General features: G+C 39.2%; 1 protein-coding gene across 6 annotated transcripts in view; it reads left to right on the forward strand.

Annotated features, from left to right (window-relative positions):
• Positions 1-2,025: 2,025 nt before the first annotated feature.
• Positions 2,026-18,329, forward strand: part of Kpna5 (karyopherin subunit alpha 5) — a 65,147-nt gene continuing 48,843 nt past the window's right edge. For 2 of the 6 annotated variants that reach the window (XR_010060651.1, XM_039098595.2), the window contains exons 1-7: positions 2,026-2,191; positions 6,112-6,245; positions 7,747-7,848; positions 7,963-8,062; positions 11,752-11,846; positions 14,381-14,512; positions 16,353-16,441. Coding sequence is in view for 3 of the 6 variants with exons in the window: in XM_039098595.2 (XP_038954523.1) it covers positions 2,188-2,191; positions 6,112-6,245; positions 7,747-7,848; positions 7,963-8,062; positions 11,752-11,846; positions 14,381-14,512; positions 16,353-16,441 (656 nt within the window). In the remaining 3 variants the exon portion in view is untranslated. 6 annotated transcript variants of the gene reach the window in all.

An 18,329-nucleotide genomic window follows, 5' to 3' on the forward strand; every position in this document is an offset into this window, starting at 1 on the left:
AAGACAAGGCAAGAAGTACTCATGACTCAGCAGTCCGGGCATGACAGTTTCCTTTGCCTACAAACATAAGGCAAGAAGTACTCATGACTCAGCAGTCTGGGCATGACAGTTTCCTTTGCCTACAAAGACAAGGCAAGAAGTACTCAGGACTCAGCAGTCCATCCATGACAGGTTCCTTTGCCTACAATTGTATCAACACCAAGTTTGTCCTGAAAAAATGACCTGACAAGCTGTAACTCTTTCTTCAAGACACAGGTTTCTCCCTTGACTTCCCCAAGGGTTTTAGCCATTCCTTTGCCCAACAGGAGACTGCCAGAGAGGTTTTAATTTTATGACAGCTATACTTTTAGTACTGTAGTAGACCAAGAACACAAGAATTTCTTTAGATTATGTTCGTTTGTGGTCAGACTGACTATGGTATTAACATTTGAAAAGCCCTGTTCAGCTTCCTTATGTTAAGCTTCCCTTCTCCATGTGTTCTAGAGTTTGTGACACCTGAGGAAAGATTGTAGACTCTATCGGGCTATGATTAAGAGATTTATTAATTATCTGCTAGAAGGACAAACAACCTCTGAGCCACATTTGAGACTGTCCTTCAGGAGGGATATGGGGAGACGAAGTTTTTTTTTTTTTTTTTTTTTTTTTTCCGGAGCTGAGGACCGAACCCAGGACCTTGTGCTTGCTAGGCAAGCGCTCTACCACTGAGCTAAATCCCCAACCCCGGAAGAAGAAGTTTTAAAGGGAGAAAACCACATGGAGACCTTCGATGATTAAGTAAAACCTATTCTGTTCTGTTCTGCCAAGTTAAGTGATTAAGGCAACTCAAAATCAATTGTTTGAATATTGGCATAAGAAAGTTACAGAAAGGGTTGGGGATTTAGCTCAGCGGTAGAGCGCTTGCCTAGCAAGCGCAAGGCCCTGGGTTCCATCCCCAGCTCTGAAAAAAAGAAAAAAAAAAAAAAGAAAGTTGCAGAAACAAAGAAACAAACGGACACCAGTTAGTTATGGATAACAAGTAGAGAGTCACGACTGTACATTTCTTGGGTGGGTATCATTGTGCCAGGCTTACTGGGAACATCCAGGGGTGTCAGAAACAAATGGCTGGTGGGTAGCAAGATGGATGGATGCCTAAATGCATAAAATGGAGCTTCTTTAGCCATAACAAGTCATGGACAGTCCAAAGAATCACTTTTTAATTTTTATGTTTTACTTAGTGGACATAACATACTTAGCTACTTTTTTTGGTGGCAGGAACTCATGTTGTTTACGTTGTATATTCAGAGCTTAGCATTACACACGGGACTGAATCTGCCTTCACCACTGATTGTAATTCTTTAGAGTGTATTGTGTGAACCTTTTATGAGTTCGCTATAATTTAGACTATTTCATCTGGAGTTAATCCTCGTATTTATAGGAAACTACATTTGTTGAAAATTTTCGGGTGCTATATAAAATTATTTAAAAAATGGAAAACTCAAACAAGCATTCAAGAGGCTGAGGCAGGAGACTTGTAGGTTAATTTTTTCTACATGATGAATCTTAGGCCAGCCAGGGCTACATAGCAAGACTTTGTCTCATGATTAAATTTGAAAGATTATTTTTTAAGGTAGACAAAAAAAATTAAAGAAATAAAGAAAAGCACGTCATTCGAACTTTGTAAAGCTGAAGAAGGCAAAAGACTGTATGTGGCTTTCGTAAGTCCAGTGATTTTTGTTTTGCTTTTTAAAAACCATTTTGGGTTCTAGCTTCCTGATAATAAGTCAGTTCTTGGGTATGCACAGCACTCTCAATTTAATATTGTAGTATAGAATGGTACATAAACGCATAAAAGAGAACTGTGTTTGCAGGCACAGGGAGAACTGACGACAAATCTGGCAGGCAGCTGACTACTCAGGCTTCCTTGGAGCGCAAGCTGCCCAATGCTGTGGGTCCTCCAATGCCACCAGCGGAGCAGCCACGCCCCTCCGCGAGCACGCCTGCTGCCACGCCCCCTCCGCGGCCGCCTGGCCAGCAAGGGCTTCTGGGAGCCGGCTTAGAGTCTGAGGAAAGGAGCGCTGGGAGCCGCCATCTTGGGTTGCTTAGCTGCTCGCCGGGGACAGGCTGGAGTCGGAGAGTCCACCCTGAGCTGTCCGCAGCCGAGGCCACAGCGGGAGACTATAAGGAAGGGCTCGGGAGAGCACCGCGTGGATGGGTAAGTGCGGGGACGCAAGCCAGCCGCGCCAGCGCGGGGCTGGGAGCTCCGGGTGCTGCCGGTGTGTACACCCCTCTCCCTGAGAAGGCTTCGGGACGGAGACGGGAGTCTCACCTCCCAGAGGGCCAAAGCTGCGGAGGCGTGGTAGCGATGACATTGCCCAGCCCAGCTCCCGACCTGCTTACGGTTCCTTGGTAATTTTCCGTAGGTTTTCTGGTCATCCCGGTGTGCTACGGGATGCCCTCCGGATTATCTCAGCGCCTGCAGGAGAGACAGGACAGAGCAGGGCTCCGGTGCCTTCAGATCCAAAGTCAGCAACCCTGGGTTCCACTCTTCCTTCTGTCAGTTGACACCCCTCCCCTGGTTTTCAAAATGAAAATGTAATGCATAATAGTTGTAAGGACTGGGAAGCTGTGAAAGGTCGTAGCGAGCCCCCTCGAATAGGACATTTACATGTGAGCTTATGCCGCACATCGTAAAAGAAGGGGGAAAAAGACGAGACTTGTCTCAGTGTCGGTACTCAACTGCTAATGCTTTGTAGAAAACAAACTTGTTAAAGGTAAGGAACTCGGTATGTTCGGTCGTAGGGGATTAGAGTTTACACTCCTCCCTCTCTGTACAGGTTCGTCATCTTCTAAGAAGCACAGGAAAAATGAAGTCTTTCCTGCTTTGAGAAATTGCATTAGCAAATATCAGAAAGACAAAACTCTTGGCAATTCAGGTTCCAATTATGTGCCTAACTTCATTCAATGAGGTTAAAAAATAAGTTTATGAATGAAAACAAACAAATACCAACCCCACCTTAGTTTGGCAACTTAAAAAAGTCTGAATAGCATTTCTTATCTTTCAAATACTTTTTTGTGAAATATAAATCTTTGAATTCCAGGCCCTAAAAAACTTGTTTTCCAGCAAAACAAATTTCTTTGAGTGAGACAACACAGTGAAGATGTATAGATGCAGAAAGTTAGTATCACTGAAGGAAAAGAAAGGAAATAAATGTGTTCCTGGGACTACATTTTATTTGGATTACAAATTTAAAATGTTTTAGTGAACTTGACGAATGGTCTAAGAAGTATCATGCAAGAGTGTGATGGGGTTGAAGGGCCCAAAGCAAGCCAAGGAAATGTGAGGATAGCAGATTAGAACTTTTATTCTTTTACATTTTTAATTGAGTCCTTGAAGAAAATGGCTGTTCTTGTAATTTTCACAGTGAGGTGAGTGAATTATGACAGTAACACATGTATAAAGATGACTGTTGAAGTGATCAGGGACCTGTGGCTCAGGTTCCACAGTACTTACTAGGTAAGCAGGAGAACCTTTGTAGTCCTCGACACCCACGTGAAGACAGGGCTTGGGCGCAGGGTGGTGCGCGCCTACCTTTAATGCCAACACTTGAGAGGCAGAGTTAGGCATATCTCTCTGTGAGTTTAAGGCCATCCAGGACTATTCAACAAGTTCTGAGCCAGCAATTTCTCAAGGCTATAGCTGTGATGAGACATTATGACTAAAGCAACTTACAGTGAGAAATCACATCTTGAGACAAAGACAGGGGAGACACTAGGCATGGTCTTAAGTCTTTTGAAACCTCAAAGCCTGCCCCTTTCTCCTAATCCTTCCCAATTAGTTTTACCAACTGGGGACCAAGTATTCAAACATCTGAGCCTGTGGTGGCCAATCTCTTTCTAACTACCTTTTAGGCATATAATAAGTTGCTGAAATGCATCAAATATGTTAAAATCGGATTTTGAGTAGCTATAAATGTGTCATACATTCTGTCTAGTACTCTGTCCCTCTACACCTTACCAACTGAATGCTTTTCTTCATTCTTGAGTCCTTAGCCTACTGTGCTGTAATGTAAACTCCAGCAGTAGTTAGCTTTGCTGTGTCACTGTCTTTACCAGTGACTTACGATTACCGAATCTGTACCTGGCTTGCTACTCGCCTTATCTGCCTGATGACTCAATGAAAGAGTAAATAAATGTAGGGTGTGTTGTTAATGCCAGCACAACTGAGGTACTTCTCCAGTTCCTGTTCCTCTTGCTCCCCTCACTCCCTTGATTTGTCTTCCCCTCTTGCTTCTCTCCTTTTGGGTTTCTATTCCTTGCACCTTATTCATGAGTGTGTGAATACTATCCAGAGTTTACCTGGTCACCTTTCTTTCTGTGGCTTTCCATGATGTCGGATGATCAAGTTAGGGCCCTTGTTGTATGTTTTGACCTGTATTTTAACCATCTATATAGTGAAAAACAGTCTTTTAAAGTCCGTATTCATCTATTAAGATGACTGCTGTGAACATAAACAACATTCTTACTGAGACTGCACTTGTTTTCCCCCTTAACGTCTTTAGTTCTGTCCTGTAGGATCAAGTTTGAATTCATCAGTTGATTTGGGAGCTATATTTGTTTTATGTGAATAGCCCCAGCGTCTGTCTCTTTTCCCATGAGTCCTTTGGTGAAGTACATCTTATTTCTTACTGCTCTGACTTCCTCCACATCTTTGTATCTTCGTATGTTCTCTTTGTTTGAAATACTTGTCCTATTTTTTCTTGTCCATTCTTTAACAGAGAGTAACAGTGAAGCCTTTCTGAGCTACCTAAAGTCCAGTTGATTGCTTTACTTTACTGTGCTCTCACAAGACAGAGTGTTTAAATTTTACTGTATTTCGTTGCTTTTACATCTACAAACTAGCATCTTCTATCAGATACGACAGACAGATGAAAGCCTTTTTGTTTATTTTGTAAGCTAGCTGATGACTGTAGTCTCTGGTCAGACCTAGGTACATTCCTCAGCATGGTAAGAGTGCAGTAAGTAACCACTAGTCATCATCTTGTTAACTTACACTGAAGGACTACTACTCAGTCTCCATGTGTGCACCCAGACTATTTACAATATAAGCATAAAATACTCATATCGCCTACCAATTTCATGTTGCCATATTAAAAGGTTTATAACCTCTCTGTGGCCTATAACTCTCAACAGAGATTAAGCTGGCCTTGTGCCCCTGTCTTCCAAGTGTTGGCCTTAAAGGCATGTGCCAAGATACCAGGTTTTGTGTTGCCATTTTAAAATACATTTATAATAGAAATAAAATGTACAAACACTCCATTGCTTTGAAAGAACTCATTATAGTGGGGGACTAAAAACTGATAATATAATCACAACAGAATGACCTTGATGACCTTTGATAAGAGCTTAAGTGAAAGAAGCTAGACTTCAATAAATCCTTGAAGTATGCTGCTTACTGGTGCTAATACCATGTTTTATTGAAACCAGGACTGTATAACACTAGCTCTTTCTTGAATTTTGCCAGCAGTATAATTCAAGAGTTTCTTTTACCCAGACGGTTGATGAGTCTCATGAGGGTGATTAAAAGATATAAGTCCTCCAGAATGTTAACGTACCACAGAGGGCAAAGGTGTTGTATATTGGGCTCTTTTAGACCCATATTTGTTACTCATTTAATATTGCTAAAGCACAGGTTTGATTTGTTCCTGCCAAAATTTGTACCCACATTTTATTGGCAATCTAGAAGCCCTTTCATGGGTTAGCATCTTTGTCCCCCTGTCTCTTCTCCAAATGCCTGCTGGCTTGCCTTTCTGCTTCTCTGCTGTGTATAAATCCACCAGAGGCTTCATTGCAAGTGGGATATCTGCTGGCACCTTCTTGACCTTGATATCTGTGAACTAACGAAATCTCTTTTTAAAGTAAGCTGGTTGGGTCTCAGTGGTCTTAAAGCATCAGGAAATGTGCTGTGACTAAGAAACTATTGCTACAATATTGGTTCATTTTGCTCCAGCATGATAGAGGAGTGAGAGAATGTATTTCTTTGTAAGTTTAAAGTGGTCTTCTTGGTCTGGACAAACAGTGAACTTAAACTTAGTTGCCTAGAGTATGCCTCTTCTGTTGTTTTCTTCCCCTAAGATTCAATGGCTAGTCCTGGTAAGGATAACTACAGAATGAAAAGTTACAAGAACAAAGCCTTAAATCCTCAAGAGATGCGAAGACGAAGAGAAGAAGAAGGAATACAACTTCGAAAACAAAAAAGGGAGGAGCAGGTAGGTGTTCTTAGACACTTAGCTGTGCTTGGCAGCAACAGATCCATCCATCCACTCGCCCAGTCAGTATCCCGTGAGGGTTTGCAACTTTAATCATATTGCTGTGTGTTAGAACATTTTTTTTTTTTTTTTTTTTTTGGTTCTTTTTTTTGGAGCTGGGGACCGAACCCAGGGCCTTGCGCTTCCTAGGCAAGCGCTCTACCACTGAGCTAAATCCCCAACCCCCTTTTTTTTTTTTTTTTTTTTTTTGTGTTAGAACATTTAAGTGCTAAGTTTTTGAGAAAATTGATTTGCTAAATCTATTTTTTAATTAAGTTTCTGGAATAATTTGTAAATTGATTTTTAGAATTCTGTACTATTTACTCACTGACTGGAGAGACTTTTGTGTCCATAATAAACATTTTGTTCCCACTGCTAAAAATATTTACTTTGTGAAATTTAGACCACCTCAGTTGGCAGTATAGAATTGTCCCCAGAAAGCACATTATATATCTGTGGATTTCGTAAGTCTTAAGGTAATTAGTCATCTTTCCATGTCTCATTCTGTGCTTTCTGTATTTCCTAATATATGTCTATATTCCATAGCCTCCATTTATACTTTGCATATGTAACATGAATAATAGAAAGTCATTTAAGAGTACTTGTCAGAATTTTCCATTCCAATATAGATTTGGAAATATTTATAACTAAGTAGTCCTTACAATAACAGATTAAAAACAATATATCAAAGGGACTAGTGAAAAAAGTCCAGAAAGGTTCGTATAGAAATATAATAATTTTGGTTGTAAGTTCCTGTATGCAGTATCTTACAGGACTTAACATCGAAAAAACAAAAAGAAACAAAAACCGCATTGACTAAGCAAGTTTGTACCGGCTGAGAAGTAGCTGGATTGGCCATCAACGCACATGAGGTTTCATTACTTGGATTGTCTTGTCTTTATATTTCTATGAATGACCGAACTAGCAGGTGTAGGGCCATTTTTCCTGAAAATTTTCCCTATTGCTTGTTTTATTTTGTTTTCGTGTCTTTTGTAGCCCAGGCTGACCTAAGATTTTTGTAGTTGAGGATGACCTGGAGGTCTAGATCCTCCTGCAACACCTCAGGCATTAGGACGACAGGCATGCACCACCACGCCCAGCTTCTTTTCTAGCTTGTTGTTTATTCTGTGTGGTTTGCCTTTTAATGAAGGTTTGCCTTTTTTAAGAGTGTTTTTATTTATTTGAATTCTCTGTGTGTGTGAGGGTGTGTGCACATGAGTATGGTTGCTGGAATGTAACTCTGCCTCTCTCCAAGAGCTGTGTGCACTTTTAACCGTAGAATAACTCTAGCCCATAATGAAGATTTCCTTAGAAAAATCCTCAATGATTAGTAATTCAATAAAGAAATCTGCCTTTTCAAATCCTATAAAATACATGTTTTGAATTATAAAAACAATTTCTTTTACTCACGTGATAGAAGGAATCCTATGACTGTTTATAAAATAACTTTTCTTTGTTGCAGTTGTTCAAACGCAGAAATGTCTCTTTGCCCAGAAATGATGACTGTATGCTGGAGAGCCCTATCCAGGACCCAGATGTCAGCTCCACTGTACCCATTCCAGAGGTGTGTTTTACAGAATGTATCGTGGTTTACCTCGTAGTATTCAGAGACAGACTACATCAGATAATATAAATAGTATTCATGCAAAAATACGTGCTAACTTTTTGTTTGTTTTAGGAAGACATGATCACAGCAGATATGATTCAGATGATTTTCTCTAATAACGCTGAACAGCAACTGACTGCAACACAGAAATTTAGAAAACTGCTTTCTAAAGGCAAGAATTATTTTCATTGTCTTATTTGAGCTTATAGATTTTTTATAGTAAAGATTTCTAAATTTTAATTTTTTTGAGACTTTTTTCCCCCTTTTTTCTTTTTCTCTTTTCTTTTTGCCAGAGACAGGTCTTAATTTCTCTTTAATCCATATTATCCTGGTATGGTTGTATACACCTCTGTTTTGTTTTGCTTTTTGTTCTTTGAGGGGGTTCTCTGTATTTAACCTTGGCTGGCCTGGAGCTCACTTGGTAACTCCAGCTGGCCTCTCACTCGTACAGGTAGACCCACCTGCCTGAGCACCCAGCTGGGATGTGTGCACCTTTAATTCCAGACTTAGGAGGAAGCCAGTCTGGTCTACATCCTGAGTTCCAAGCCACCCAGGACTACAAAGTGTCTCCACCCAAACCAAAACAGAACAAAAAAACATTTTAAAGTAAATTGTTAAGTAATTGTAGAAAATTATAAATTGTAGCAGAATTTAAAGAAGCCAATAGAAAAATAATTCTGTTATTAATAAATAACTCCTTATAGAAATAGTTTTACAACTTTTGGCTTCCTCATTTTTGACTTGGAGATGAGGTTTTACAGTGTAGCTAATGGATGAAGAGCCCCAAGCTCTTCATCCTACTGCTGCCCCTGAGTTCAGAGATGCAGCAGTGTGCTCTGCTCTTCCATTATTTACCGAGCATTTGTAATTCCTAGTGGACAGTTCATTTTCCCAGCTTCAATACTGTTTCAGATGTAGAACTTATAGAATTAGGAATTCAAGTTGTAAGGACTTTTAAACTGTTAAGATTTTGCAGATGAGGCCAGCAAGAGTGCTTAGTGGTAAAAAAGTTTACCATCAAACTCTGTGATCTGAGCTTGATGGCCAGAACCTGTATGGTTGAAGAGGAGAATTAACTCTCTGCCCAAAGCTGTCCTCTGTCCTTCACACTGACACAGTGACATACAGTCCTATGTGAATATGTATATACAACCACGTAAAATAAGTGTAAGAACATTTAACAAAAGAAAAAAAATCAAATTTTACTTTTTCATACTTTTCACTTTATTTTAACCATCTTTCAATAGCTCAGCATTTTAAGAAATTTTTACACAATCAAGAAGAGCTTCTTTTTATCTCAGTATTTTCGTATGTGTTTACAGTTGATTTTTATTTTTCCTGATTCAATTTTTTCATTATATTCTCTTTAAAGATTTTTGACAAATGTATAGTATCATATATGATTGATAAGACTTTATACATTATGTTTGAGAATTTTTGTTACTTCCATCATTTTTCTACCACATCTTTATCGTCACTAAATTTATTTTGATTCTTTAAGAAGGTAGTTTGAAAGAGTTTAAAAAAATCTTTCTGTTATCTATGACTTCATTGTCTGAGTTGAGACTGTTTTAGAAAGACTATTTTCTGTTTTTATTACCAAACCATTGTTTCTATGATCCTTTATCGAATCATAAGCAATCATTTTTCAGTTTCTTCTTAATTGTCGGATTTGTTAGCCTATACTGGACATAAAGCAGGAATTATGAATGCTTTCTTGTATTGATTGACATCAGATGTATCAGGGCTAGAGTATTAGAGTACTATATAGAGTATATATAGTGCTCTCTATATAAGTATAGAGAGTACTGTACTTATTGGATCTGTCAGTATAGAGAACCGTATGAAAAACAAGCAGTAAATACAAATACGAGCAAAACCAGCAGGAAACTTGGATTTCTTCACCATTAAGTAGCGTTCTGACTGTCGATACTAGGGAGACAATGTGTGTCCCTGGCTCCTGCATAGACTGCCATTGACTCCAGCATGTCCTGGTGATTCCCGTCAGGTAATCACCGTTTACAGAAACATTCTTCTCTGTCTCCCCGTTATGACTGCTCTTACGATATAAGTTACTTGTCAAACTTTCAATCCCAGTTTTACAGAAATTTCTCCAAAGCTTTTCTGTTTTGTATTATTTTCACTGCTGAAGCATATATTTTCCCATTTTGCTTATGCTTAAATTGCCAAAGTGACTATGAGACTTATTTATGACAGCTTTATAAGTTTTTACAGACTATTTTATTGTGTAATATTAATAACAGTTCATGGGATGTGTTAAATTAGCTGGCAATTCTAGTCACTTTAATTGGTTCCTTTTAAATGGAATGATAAAACGAGTTGCTTTAACTTTGCAAGTGTAGGAGAGACTGCACCGTGCTCTTACTTAAATGACAGATCTGTGTGTGTGCTGACCTGCAGATACTGATGTAGCTCAAGTTCAGTGTCCATTTCTCATGGACTCCTGACCACACGTCCTATTTCTTCTCCTATCTTATCACCTTTGTCCCCAAAAAGAAAAAGCAACATAGAATTTCTGTCCTTTAAATTAAAACAGGAAAGTTTAGAGTTTTCTTTCAGAAAATGGAACCCGGTGAACCTGGTGAATATACTTCTGAGATTCTGAGCTTTTGAAAGGTAGTGGTAAAGGGGGATAAACCTCACTGAGGTTCTGTAACTAGAGCAGTTGTTGAAGGTGGGGGATGGGAGGAACATTTTACAAAGTGTACTTTCATTTAGAATACTTGGAAAAAAATTAATGAATGTAATTTTGTCATCAGTACAGAAGTCAAAGGGGACACTGAGAATCCACTCCTGTGTGACTTGAGCACCTGCTTTTGTGTGAACACAGGACAAAAGAATTGAGTTAAGGATGTCTGTGAAGTTTTATAAGTGATAATGACGAGTGACTAATGACTTTGACAAAATAGGTAAATTTTCTGTGAAGACAATAGAAGACTAGTAGGAACACCAGCCCAGAAACTACTGAACCACTGAAAGCGCTTTTTACTGAGCAGAGGTAGAAGAAAGATTTCCTTGTATTTAGTTGGTCAGTACTTGAAATAAGTTTGTTTAAATTTTATTTAAAAAGGATTTGTGATTTTCAAAATCTGCTTTTTCATGAAAAAATTTAAGATTTTTTGATAGTCTAATAGCACTTTTATAAATAGTAAATAATCTCTAGACAAAATACAGTCTTGATTGAGACATGGGAGTGACTGTTGTTATTGCTAATGAGGAGACAGCCTTAGAGATTGAGGAGAGTGCTGTAAGGAGTGTTAGTGAGGACTTTCTTAGTTGTTACTGTGAACATTGGACCTGCATCCTCTTCATCTTTTAAGAATGGTTTCTTCAGTTTAGGCAATATTTTTTCATTTCTTAACATTGCAATTAGTGAAAAGGTAGAGTTTGCTTTGTAAAATGTATTGTGATCCTAACAACATTTATCTGTTACATCCAGGTAAGAGTTTAGACTTAGATGAGAGAAACCTAGGGAAACTATTTCCTGTGCCATAGGTGTATTATTTGCCTATCTGTTGAACTCTAGAATCACCTGAAGCCTCTGAGCATGCCTGTGAGGGAGTATCTCCATTAACTGAGATGGGAAGACCGCCCACTGCTGTTAGCACCACTCCATGGCTGCAGCCTTGGACTGTGTAAATGAAGAGGGGAACTGATTATAGGCAGGCATTCGTTGTCCTCTGTGGATTCAGTGGACCCACTGGGACTTCTCTATTGTGGCTGTAACTGATTTCTCTCTCAAGGAGAAGGAAAAGGAAGTAAGATACCATGTTGCATGAAGTAGGGATGGGGTCATTTTTTGTGTGTGTGTATGTAACAGCCTTTCTTTTTAAATCTTAGAACCCAATCCACCAATAGATCAAGTTATACAGAAACCAGGAGTTGTACAGAGATTTGTGAAGTTTCTTGAAAGAAATGAAAATTGCACTTTACAAGTGAGTGAAGTTTTCTTTCTTAATCATTTTCTAGAAATGACTGAACTATTAGTGAAAATTACTTCTTACAATGCTAACTATATTGTAAGCATTCATTAAATACGTAATAAAGGAAAAGTAGGTACCGCTCTTGGTGGCTAAGGCACGGCTATAGTGCTAGTTTCTGTTAATAATTAGTTTGCTGAACAGATTCGGAAAGCATAAACTGACAGCTAATACTAATGAAGTTCGATAGTTGTCAACCTTTATTAAACCATTTTCTTTTAGAAAACTGAAACTAAAGTGTTAATCTCATCACTAAACTTATTTCTTTCTGAGACCGGATCTATTTTTGTACCCTTGGCCTTGAACTCACAGAGATCTGCCTGCCCCTAGTAATGTGGAGTTAAAGGCATGAGGCACCATAGCCAACTGTGTTGGCTCATAAATTACTTCCTAAAACATTTTTAGCTGATTGTTTTTCAAAAAGAATTGTTATAACCTACATAAATATGACAAAACTTAGAAATTTTTGTGAAGAGCATTAACTTTCAACCTTGATATGGTTACAGTCTTCCAAATAATTACTGGTAATTTACTGGAATTTGGTAACATTTTAATGTTATAAAGCACTCTTCCATTCTGATACCTGTGTGTACTCTAGAATCAGATTTCAGGAATTAGGGAAGACTCATAGCTATCATCAGTGCTGTAGGCAGTAATGAAAGACGGAGGAGAAACAGTTGTTGAAAGTGCAACTGAGAGTAATGGTCTACTCTTTTCAGCAGTTTGGGAAAGGCTTCCGTTTTAGGCATGCATAATACATGTGAATGTGTGTTTTAGGCATGTGTAATACATGTGAATGTGCGTTTTAGGCATGTGTAATACATGTGAATGTGAAAAATTTTTTTAGAATTTCTAATCAGAGTCTCTGAGGAAAAGGCTATTTTATTCAGGTCAGTTATTTTTGATTTGAAACCATAGGATTTAATTTCTGCTTTTTAAGCTGCGAGTACAAATGAAAACCCTTGGTCTCTGATAATCTATCATTATGTGACTCTTTACTTCCTATGAATAAAAGAATAAATGAGTGGGTATAAATAAATAAAATTATTGAGTGCTCACTTGAAAGCCAGGTATTATATAAGATATAGGTCTAAAATTAAGACATTGTTCTGCTTAGAGAAGTTGGTCAGCTGTCTTGCAGTAGGGAAACATACCAAAAGAAAAGAAGTAACAGTGTGCTTAGCACTTAGAACTAGAAGCAAGTGTTCTGGAAACATAGAAGATGGAAAAAATTGATTCTGTAGGTGAAGTAAGGAATATTCGTGAAGGTATTTTTGATTTTCCAAAGTGAAAACAAAAATTAATTTTAGATTGAGAGCACGGTACGTATACACTGTGTGGTATGCTCAAAAACATTGGGAACGTGAATCTTTATTTGATCCTGATGGAATTTACCAGTGTAGTTTGAGGATAGGGCCATGCTATGGTTGTTACGCAAATGGGTATTAATCTGGTAGTTCAGACCAGTAGTCTAAGTTCAAACTATGTTCCTATGGGACACATTGTTCTGTAAGCAATTTTTGTAAGGCATGCACACATTTTAAAACTCGTGAAGTAGTTATGAGGCTTTTAAAAACTGGAGATTTCAAATGAATATGCTGATATTTTTACATTTTTAACAAATCAAAACAGCTGTCATTACTGCCACATAATATAGTTGTGTATATGTGTGTGGATATTCGCACATGGATGCTAGTGCCCTCAGAGGTCAGAGGTCACATCTGGACTTACTGGCGGTTTGAGCCCCATATTTGGTGTTGGGAATCAAATCCCCTGTAAGAGGATATGTGTTCTTCACCATTGAACAATCACTCTAGATCCTCCTGTCTTGAAAATCATAACTGCATTCCAATTTTCAGCCTGTTGTGGCTTTACTGGTTTTCACTGATGTATTCTCCTAGGGGATAGCAAGGAGAAATTCGTAAACTTGTGTTTATTTATTTCCTTATTTAGAATTAGTGAGGGTTATTGTTTCCATTGATGTTAATTATCCTCAGGTTTGTTTCTCTTCTTAGCCTATCAGAAGTTCTGTTACCTGAAAGATTAGCAAAGTCTATCTCCCACATGTTAATAATAAAACCTCCATGTTGAACAAATACCTCAACCTCTGGCATTCTGATGTTCATGTTAAGTAAGGTTGGGGTGACACGGTCCCCTGGGAAGTCAGTACCACCACGATTCTTTCATTTCCTTTTGAACAGCTTGCTTTAGAGTACTGCTGTGAAATAGTGAACCTTGTCGGATGAGTTAAGTTGTATTTATATATTTTTGGCATTATAAGATATACACCTGTTTGGTTTTTGTTTGTACAATTTGAAGAAGAATCTATATGCTTTCTTAAATAAGGTTCCCCATCTATAAACCTTCTTGTTAATGAGTTTTCAGAATCATAAGTCAGCTTTCCTTTCACATTTGTTTTGGTCTGTGTCTTCTTCCTCCTCCTTGTGAGAGCTCCCCGTGCCTTCATTCTTTTCCCTTTCTCTACCTAGTTCGAGGCTGCCTGGGCGTTAACTAATATAGCATCTGGAACTTTTCTGCATACCAAGGTAGTGATTGAAACCGGGGCTGTGCCAATTTTTATCAGACTTCTCACTTCAGAACATGAAGATGTACAGGAACAGGTAAGTTTCTAACTTGTGCATCATGTTGTATATAGAGATTTTAATTTTCTCCTGAGAGTATTACCTGTAACTTTGACCTCTGCCTCATTTTAATGAATACCTTGCCTAACAAACACATTAGTTTCTTTTCAGTCTCTGATTAGAAGTGGGAAAGATAAGTCACTTTTGGCATGATTCTGGGTTTCTAGTGAGAATACTCTTCAGCACAGGATCCACTGTTTGTATTTATGAAAGAGCACAGTGAGGCGTAAGAGGGATACACCCAAAGTCACTGTGGCTGGCTCAAGGCTTACATCTGGGATGCTCTGATAGTTTAATGTAGGTTGTGGGTCCTGCGCCCACTCTACTACAGTGCACAGCCTCTCTGGGAGAGATGGGATGTGGGAGTTGACAGCGCTTATCCCATGGGCCATAGGGAAGCCTCAGGACATAGCTCCAGGGGTGGGGAAGCACAGTCTGAGGCTCAGGACAGCTGGAGCTGGTTCAGGGGTCCCAGGCACTGCGGTGAGGCTGGGGCTGACTGGTTCTCAGTCTCTTGGACATCTAGGAACCGCTGGAAGCTGGGGAAGAGCTGAGGACAGAGTGGGGACCCCTGGGCTAGACCTAGCCTGGGGTTGGGGAAAAAGGGCTGGTCCTGCAGGGATGAGTCCTTAGCTTGATGGCTACAGGCTTGAGCTTGGCTTAGTAGCAGTTGTGGTGGGCAGAGAGGCCTTCTGTGGGAGATTAGATGGCGGTTCTATAGGCAAAAGCCTTCTCCTTGGTTCCCCACAGCAGATCCTGATGAAAAGAGACAGTCCATGGTTCTAAGACATTTATTGTCATGGCAGAAAGTGGATGTATAAAACCATACTCCACTTCTCAGGGTGGGCCTGAGAGTAAATACCTTTTGTAGGGAGGAGCGCATGGGAAGGAAAGCTTATTGGCTAAGACCTCCAGGCCTTTAAATACCTCATTAAAATGGAGATGTATCTTGAGCCTATTCATGTCCTCTACCTGTGAAGGGACTTGGGGCATTGCCCATACGTGATGGCTACAAATCTATGGGGAGCTACGGCTAGTAACAGGGGCCTGGTACTCGGCAACAGGCAAAGCTCCTACTGTCCCTTCAGTGTCTTTGGGGCTTTTAGCCTTAGCTCAACCAGGGGCCACACTACCTTTCATGGTCCCACAGTTTAAGGCATACATTTTTGTTTCTTCAAACAAATAAATATCGTGTTACTTTGAGTTGAGTCATTTTAATAGAGTTCAGGAGTAAATTTTCAAAGTCTTGTTCTAAGAGGGACCATTTGACAACGTGATTAAACCACAGAAGGAAGCCCGAGTTTGAGGACTTTGTTTTTGCTACTCATGTTCATCTGTTGATCTCCTGTTTCACTTATCATTGAGTTTTATGAAATGTTATATTCACTTATCATTAATATTGCAAAGTTTTCTTATGGCATTACTTTTCCAAAAAATTGTTGCTGCTTATCTAACAAATCTTTTGACATTTTCAACGATTTATTATCTGTTCCTTAATTGTACATTTGCTATTTCTAGCTTACTGGTATTAATAATAGAGTCGTGAACATCATTGTGTATTGGTTTTCATGTGCTTTTGTGTGACCTGGTTATTCTACTAAGGAAAAAGACTGTTCTTCAGTAGAATGCAAGGGAAAGCTTTTAAATGTCCTTAGGTTTTAAAATATAGAATTTCACTTAACATTTTTTTCCCCATTTCCTTGCTTTTGTTTCTTCACATGTTCTTGACACTCACTGTCTTTTTATATTAAAAGTCTCTTACCAGAGAGAGCCTGCGTAGTTAGGAAATCGTCTTAAGAGTCCTTTTCATTTTTCCCAGGCGGTTTGGGCACTTGGTAACATTGCTGGCGACAATGCAGAATGCAGGGATTTTGTTTTGAATTGTGAAATACTTCCACCTCTTTTAGAGTAAGTATTTTGTTTCAGTTTGTCATAATTAAGATAATTTTACATTTGGAGAAGAAAAAATATATACTTGTACATTTCTATATAACAGTTAAATTCCCGAATAATATTTTAAAGTTTTTGCCTATGTTGACCAGGCCTAAAATTACTTGAAAGCAGGTAAAATTGGGAAAAAAAACCATTCAAGGGTTGGGGATTTAGCTCAGTGGTAGACTGCTTGCCTAGCAACCGCAAGGCCCTGGGTTCGGTCCCCAGCTCCGGAAAAAAAAAAAAAAAAAAAAAGAAAGCAGCAAAAAAACCATTCAAATTGTCTTCTTTTAAAAATGTCTTTTATGTTCTTTTAATCTGAACTTACTATAGTTGTAATTTACTCGATGCTGTCAGTGCTAATGGGATTCTAACGGGACATGCACTGCTTTGTAATGACACGGAGGTGTTCTCATAGCGTGAGATCTCTTCTTAGATTAAAAGGTTGAGTATATCGCGTGTGTTCTGCATTGGGATGTGTGCACTTGACTGCAGGTGTTCACAGGGCCTAAGAGGCCGTCAGATGCCCTGAAACTAGAGTTACATGCAACACTGATCCATTCAGACTGTGGGTGCTAAAGTTGGAACTCAGGTCCTCTGTAGGTACAGCCACACAGCTCTGTCTCTACAGAACCTCATAGCACAGAATCTTTAATAAACAAGTTGTGTATTTATGATGTCTACGGAATTTTTTACTTGATTTTGAAATGTCCACATAAGAGGTTTTTCTTTCAGTGCTCGGAATTTACTTTTTACTTAAAGTGATTGAGCAAGAGCCTTCTCCTCTGACTGCTTTACTTATAAAATTTATTTTTTTATTTATGTGCCTGTGTCTGTGCTGGGAATGTGTTCAAGTGAGTGCAGGTACTGAGGAGACCGGAAGAGGGTGTCACAGCTAGAGAACAGTGGCTGACTGACATGAGTACTGGGGTAGGAACTCTGGCCTCTGGAAGATCAGCAAGTGTTTAAACGCTGAGCCTCTTAGCAGCTGCACATTTAAACTACGGTACACTACGGCATAGGGTCCTTAAAGACACAGCAGAACTTTTTTGAAACAGTTTTCTTTATATAGTGTAATTAACGTTCACTGAAAGTACATTTAGCTTAGGTATCAATGACAAGTATTACAAAGAAATAACTAAACAAGAGATGGTTGGAAGGAAAAATAAGTATTACTCTGTGTCATTTTCTATCCTTGTCAGGGTGAGAGTTAAATAGAATAAATGTAAACATTTAGACTATAGTCTGCAACCCTTTGTTCTTTTTTTTTTTTTTTTAAATTGGATATTTTTTATTTACATTTGAAATGTTACTCCCTTTCCTGGTTTCCCATCCATAAGCCCCCTATCCCATCCTCCTTCTCTTCTTCTGTAAGGGTGTTCCCCCTCCCCAAACACCACCCATTCCCCCTCCCCACCCTATTCCCCTACACTGGGGGCTCCAGCCTTGGCAGGACCAAGGGCTTCTCCTCCCACTGGTGCCCAACAAGGCCATCCTTTGCTACATACGCAGCTGGAGCCATGGGTCAGTCCATGTGTACCCTTTGGGTAGTAGTTTAGTCCCTGGGAGCTCTGGTTGGTTGTTATTGTTGTTCTTATGGGGTCACAAGCCCTTTCAGCTCCTTCAATTCTTTCTCTAACTCCTCCAATGGGGACCTTGTTCTCAGTTCAATGGTTTGCTGTTAGCATTCGCCTCTGTATTTGTCACACTCTGGATGAGCCTCTCAGGAGACAGCTATATCAGGCTCCTGTCAGCATGCATTTCTTGACTTTGTCAATATTGTCTAGTTTTTGTGGCTGTATATATATGGACTGTATCCCCAGATGGGGCAGGCTCTGAATGGCCATTCCTTCAGTCTCTGCTC

Source organism: Rattus norvegicus, chromosome 20, assembly GCF_036323735.1.
Source record: "Rattus norvegicus strain BN/NHsdMcwi chromosome 20, GRCr8, whole genome shotgun sequence".
Taxonomy (NCBI): Eukaryota; Metazoa; Chordata; class Mammalia; order Rodentia; family Muridae; genus Rattus; species Rattus norvegicus.